The following is a 6,730-nucleotide window of genomic DNA, read 5'->3' on the forward strand; positions in this document are numbered from 1 at the left end:
GAATTTTTGGCTCTCAAAGTAAACTTTTGAGCACTTACTGTATCAAATAAATCTGTGGCTTGCACAAACGTCATCAAAATATAAAAAGCCGCTGCAGCATCTACTTCTTAGCACATGAGGGAGACAAAACCAAATCTGAGAAATGTACATCAGATATATCCCACTCATTAATAACCATGATTATTGAGGATCTTTATTGTGTCAGTATTAACATATAAAACAACCCATTTTAATTTTTACAACATACAAACAGTCAAAATGTTTACTTCACTAAGATAAGGCTTGGTTGTCTCTTTTTAATCATTTTTTCCCCGTTTTATTTATAGGAGCTTCCAGAGAGGCTTATGTAAAAAGACTAAAAGAAGGAAAGAAAGAACTAATCGAATAAACTGAAAACAAAACAATCTGTTTAAAAACACCACAGGGATCATGCAGGGTCTGCTACTACAAGCCCACGACACTGAAATAACTGACATACTTTTATTTAATTTTTACTTATTGTTCAGCATTTTTGCCTACATTAGACCTGAGTTCAAATATTAAAAATATTGAATAAATGAATGAAAAACAGTAACATGGATATTCTTGGTGTTCATTTTTATTTTCTTGTATGTTTGATTTAACATTGCATCATTCTATTTAAGGTTTACAACTGCTTGAGTCCTTTAGGAAACTTGTTAAACAGCAATAATAACTGATACATGACATCATAAAGTGTGTGAGTTTTGTTTCTTTACATTTATTTAATTTAGATCACAATTTAAATACAACCAAAGCTGAACTTTTAGACCACAGTTTGCTGCTTGTCAAACACAGGATCTCGGATAAATTTGCTCAAGGCAGAGCTAAAACTCTAAATAAATCTTACTAAAGTAACTACTAGTTACTAGTAGTAACTAGTTTAGTAACTAAACTAATAAATGAGCCATAAACTCGTATAATTCTACAGTTTTTGTCAGATTGACCGTGATTTGTTTAACTCAGAACCAAAAGGCCTTTTTGCTGTTAGCGATGAGCTAATGTTTAGTTTCTTAAACTTTGACTTGTAGGTTGGACATTTGGTTTAACAAGCTGAATATTTTCAACACTCAGTTACCAGTGTGGTAAATAAAACTGTGTTTAATGTTTTATTTTTTTAAACTAAAAGTGTATGAATCCCAGCCCTGTTTATGACAGTTAAGTTAACATGCTCTGTTCGCGCTAACATTTAGCTTCAATGGCTCACAAACACATAACAATAGCATGATGCTAACCAGTCAAGTAATATAGAGCTGCTTTTTTAGGCTAAATGATCGCACGGTTCAAGAAACCAATTCTTTTGAACAAGACATAAGCTGATAAACTGCGTGGAAGCCCAGTTAGCCTTAGTGAAAGCCTTGTTTTAAGTGAGAAAAAGCCATGAATACCTTGGCTATTTCCCCCCCCCACTATTGCAAAAGCACAAAAAAACATGCATTTGTCTAACATGGTTGAGACAGCCAAGCCTGTAACAAGATTGCTTTACACACAAGACACGCAACGTAAAGAAAATAGAAAATATCCAGCCAGTAGTTTTTTTAAGTTTGTTTGTTTCACAGCTAAACACAGTTTATAGATGAGGGCATGCAAGTTGCATGGAGGGATTATGAAGCCAGAAGAAAGATTCTTCTGTTTACTTGGAGGAAGATGAAGCACAAAAAGTCAAAGACCAAAACCAGTTACAAACTTTATAGCTGTGTTAACACAATGCCTTTACAGAGACGTTTTTTTTCAATCTGCAGAGTTTGACCCCACATTTTAGTGTCTGCATACAAGAAGATGAACATTTAAAGACAGAAATACATAACCCAAAGTTTTGTGAGACAATGGGAATAATTTAGCAGTACCATACACGTCAAAAGGGAACACATAACTCAGATCTGGGCTGATAAAAGCTAACATTGCAGTTGTAGTGATTTGGCCCTTTGCTTGGTTTCACCTTTGAAAGTCAGTGCATGTGCTGTAGTAAGAAAATAAATGCTTTGTCTTAAACAAGTATGTTTTTGTTGTTAATGCATATTTTCTATATGCATAAAGGTAAATGCATCAAGTCTATGTGTTACATGACACGCAAAGAGCCTCTGTGAGTACTAAAAGAGACTGGCCAATACTGGCTCTATTACTGGCCATAAATATGAGTTTGCAATATTCCTAAATGTCATGGATGCATATAATATAATAAAACTAAGCAGGCAGGCTGCAATCATATTTACTGTATGTGTTTGACTTTACATAAAATATTCATAAAAGCATAATGTGATGGTTATGGGTAAGCTAAATGTGGTATGTCGTTGGTAGATAATTTGTTTTGTACTTTTTAGACATTTTTATTATGAACTGAAATTGCTATCATCTTTCCTGAGAAGTTCATTGAAAAAAGTACTTTTTGAACACAGCAACTCTTAACGTGTAGGATCTGAAGTTATTATTATCACTAAATATCTTTATTTCGTTCACAGACACGTTAACTGAATCTATGCTAAACAAAAAATGTGCTGATGATGACTGTAGGTTTCCAAAAGTCACAGAAAACTTTTTGAAATGACTTCCTTGCTTCTATTAACAGTCACTGTGCGTCAACCAAAGTGCCAACTAAAACACTTACTTTACTCCAAGCGTTGAATCAATGTAAACATCTGGCATCCCTTTGCACATCTGCATAAAACACTTTTGGAAACCTCAACCAGAACAGCAGTAAAGGTGAAACAACATTTCCATAAATACTTTGGATAAATGGCAACAAATCATTTTGATTTTTTGTCTGGGATGAGGAAACTAACTGGTCAAAAAGAGATAGTTCAGATATTTTCAAGCCTGGTTCCACAAAAAAGGTATGTTACCAGTTATTATCTTACCTGTTGTCGATGTCACTTTGAACACCCTCAGTATGGGGAAATGTGGAATATTTTTGACTAGACTAAAAAGTTTATGGCCAATCCGAATGGGACCAAAACAAAAATGGCAAACACTCATTTATCAACCTTTACACAGTCAGTTTGACATTACATGTTTTTTTCTGCCATACATATTAATAAGGTCGTGCAGGAAGTGCTCCAAATTGCATAGGAGGTACAGCTAGCTACTTGCACTTTTAAATAGCATAATTCTATGTAATACAGGTATATGTAAAACTGAATTCATCATCAGTGTTGGCAGAATAGTGTTGACATTAATTGTTATGACAGTTTGGAAGCTGCTTATTAAAAACCTTTTCAAAGAACCCCACTTTTAAATAAGTGAACTATCACTTTAACAACTTCTGCATTAGCTTCTTGCTTACTTGAGTGGATTGATTACATGTAAACGCCTCACTTGTTTCTTTATGTGTCATGGACTCACTGTGTAATTGAAAGTACAACTTTTTTTGCAATATCCCATTTTCTTTAATTTCTGAAAAGGAGCTCCTCTTGAACCTTTAATCATCGAAACAACCAGCTTCAAGTTCACAGTTTCCATTGATGTTTCCATATGGTCTCTTTCCTCTGTCAGTTGTTTTGTTAAAACCCCATGTACATTTAGCTAACACAGTTCATAAAGCATTCAGAAATCCAGCAAAACACACAATTTAGTGACACAAACCAGTTTCTTTCTGGTCATCCGGTGGTTTCTAAAATGACATCAAATAATCTGAAAAGATGAAGATTTGTGCTGTAACTTCTAAAATCAGGTTTCCACCAAAACAACAAAAGTTGATGGTAGCCTTAAAAAAATACTTTAAGTTTTTCTGCAACCATCAACCTGATAAACAGCATCAAAGTAGCCATTTTTTTTTTTAAATATCTTTTGTAAACTCTCAATTTTGAAAATAAACTCAAAGTAGATCTTCTGACTGAAAAATTCCTGAAAGATCTGGATCACATAAAAATGTACAAAACATTAAAAACTTATTTAACATAGCAATATTTGATATTGTTGCTCATTTTTTAAATATATATACAGAGCGGTGTGGCATTTTACTGGTAAATATATTCTCTTTGTGTTCTCGCTCCGTCATGACTGACATGCTCGTTAACCAATCAGATGAGCCGCTCTCAGGATGACAGCCAATCAGAATTTCTGCTCGTCAGCATCAGGAGCGAACCAACAAAAGACCCAGTAAAATAATACCAACCACTTCTGTCTTTTTTTTTTTTTTTTCTCATTTATTTTTTTCCCATCAGTTTCTCTTGATCATGTCTTCTTTCTTTGCAAAGTCCTGTCAAAAGTGTCTATCTTAACAAGTGATTACAGAAAAAAATATTTTCCAGTTTCTTTTTTTATTATTTGATTCATAAAGTAAATCCTGCCAAAGAGGTAAAATAATTATACTTGATTCTGTGTCACTTAGGCAGAACTGCCTTGCTTGCTACAGTTCTGCGAGTCATATTGCAAAGAAAGCCCACATGTTAAGACAGGAGATCATAAACCACAAGTTAAGACAGACATTTTCACTCTTTTGATCATGGCTCTCCTCTGCTCCTCATCTCCCTCAGTCGGACCACAGGTTCTCCATGGCCATGCTGATCTTGCACAGAATCCAGCGCCGAAGCGGGCAGTAATATTCGTAGTGGAACTGCTCAAACTCTGGGGTCTGCCGGATCTCGTGGAGGAACGACACGTCGATGTCCGACTCCAGCAGCAGCAGCAGCGTGGGCACAGTGATAAGCAGGACACCCATTACCACGGCAACCAGCCGGGCCACGCCGAGCACACAGGTGTTGACCCTCTCATTGGACGACAGCAGGCGCAGGCTGCTGGTCCAGGCTCCACACATTCGACCTGCCGCAGCCAGGCGGGCGCGTTCACAGGCACGGTCTCGCTCCCGCTCAGCCTCCAGCTGGGCCTGGATGTCAGGGTCTTCATGGAGCTCTCTTAGCAGCCGGGCGGGACTCTGGACCGGGGAACAGAAGAGCAAGCTGGTGCCTCCTTGACTGTCATCCACTGGAGTGGGAAGCATGCTGACACAGGGGCTGCAGAGGAGAGAAGACAATGTTAGGAAATTTTTGGTCAATGTGTTTAACTACTGTGGCTGAGAATAGCTCTGCCCATGAACCATATGTTTGGTTTAGCAGAGAGAGCTGGACGAGGAGTTGAGAGGCTACAGCATGCAGCTGGCACTCCAAGTCTGTGAGCTCAGCTGAACTGATAAGGCATAAAAATAAGCTGCACACACTGCCCGTGACAGATTCTTGTGCCTGGGCTTCATGTGTGCACTTCCTGTATTTCTGTGTGACCTGTCCTGAAAATCTGCAGTAAAAAAATCTGAAAAGCAGCAAGTAAAAACTGGTTAAAAGTTTTCTGTTGAGCATGTCTCCTTTTGAGTAAGTGAGATAAAGCGAGAATATTTTTTCTCCAACAGATATACAGAGGACACATTCTTTAACTGCAATCAAATAAGCTTTGATCTAAGAAACATCTGGAATTTGCCACAACTGGGTCAAAGGTATGATGCTGCCATCAAGAATGAATCTGGATCTATTCTGCTTTTAAAATACCTCACAAAGTTTTCCTCAAAACAGCAAACGATGAACAAACTTGATGAAAATAAGCAGACGTAACTCATTTAAACATCTAAGGTTTAAATTGGAGCAACTGACAGCCAAACTAAATAAACTTCATTATACAAAGGATGTAGAAGATTTCAAAAATGAAAACTTTTTTCGTACAAATTTGAAAAGCTTAATGAAGACCTGTAGGAAAGCTCAGAAATGGTGAGCGCCTCGTCATCTTCCTCAAGTCTCTCTTCAACTTTGGGCGTTTGAGGTTGGAAATTTGAGGTTTCCATGGAAACGTAGTGAGACTGCAAGTCATTGCTCAAACTGGAGTTTTCTCTTTTTGCACTGAGCTGCTCCGAGTCTGCAGGAGCAGCTGAAGTTTCCAGGGGAGACAAGGGAACCGGGTCCTTCACAGAGACCACACCTGCACACAGAAAAGGAGAGAAAGAGGGTTTAGTCAACAAACAGAGGGTTTGATTCAAAATGCAGCAAAAAGAGCATCAACTTGCTGCAATAAATTTTATCATCGTCCCAGATTTATTTTCTGTTGCTGAAGGGACTATTTCAATGTTCCACAGTTTTGCTAGCTTACGTTTTGGAAAACAGGGTTTGAAGTTCATCTCTGAAGTTTTTTGACAAAGCTGCCATGCATTCACAGCATGCATAGTTTCTTGGTAAGTCTATCTTTCAGTGCTGAGGAGCACTGGCTGCTTTCACAATTCAAACATTACGTGACACACCAGAGAACCCAGTCCTTTTGTCCAGAAGCTGCATTTTACGCTGCAGTTCAGCACGTCAGCCACAGGAGAGCAGTCCTATCTTACTTTAGGATGCTGAAAAATACCTGAAAATTACCACTAAGAAAAGATTATTAATCTGGCCTTGTATCTAACTTGAAAAAGTGGATAAGTTATGCAATATTTAAAAATAAAATGGTTAGATATGTAAAATGCATTACAATATTGTATCAGGTCTGTGAAAGCCAGCGGAACAATACATGTGAGCCATCCAAGGCATTAATAAACTTTGTTCTGGTGTTTATTTTTCATAAATATTGAATCAGTCAACCCTCCTGAAAAATGTTATACTGTTGGTCTTTTATTCTGAAGGATTCGTCCTGCTGAGTTTAAATTTTGTCTGAGGCGCTGACTTGATGATTACTTTTGAGACCTAACTGATGAATTTGTGCTTTGTGTGTGTGTGTGTGTGTGTGTGTGTGTGTGTGTGTGTGTGTGTGT

At 37.5% G+C, this 6,730-nt stretch overlaps 1 protein-coding gene across 1 annotated transcript in view; it reads right to left on the minus strand.

Annotated features, from left to right (window-relative positions):
• Positions 1-3,844: 3,844 nt before the first annotated feature.
• The window catches only part of frmd3 (FERM domain containing 3), a gene marked incomplete at its 5' end in the record, with an annotated part of 22,074 nt that continues 19,188 nt past the window's right edge, over positions 3,845-6,730 (minus strand). The window contains 2 exon segments of the mRNA XM_037681008.1: positions 3,845-4,967; positions 5,688-5,916. Coding sequence (XP_037536936.1) covers positions 4,487-4,967; positions 5,688-5,916 — 710 coding nt within the window.

Source organism: Nematolebias whitei, chromosome 8, assembly GCF_014905685.2.
Source record: "Nematolebias whitei isolate Nwh7 chromosome 8, NemWhi1, whole genome shotgun sequence".
NCBI classification, from domain to species: Eukaryota; Metazoa; Chordata; class Actinopteri; order Cyprinodontiformes; family Rivulidae; genus Nematolebias; species Nematolebias whitei.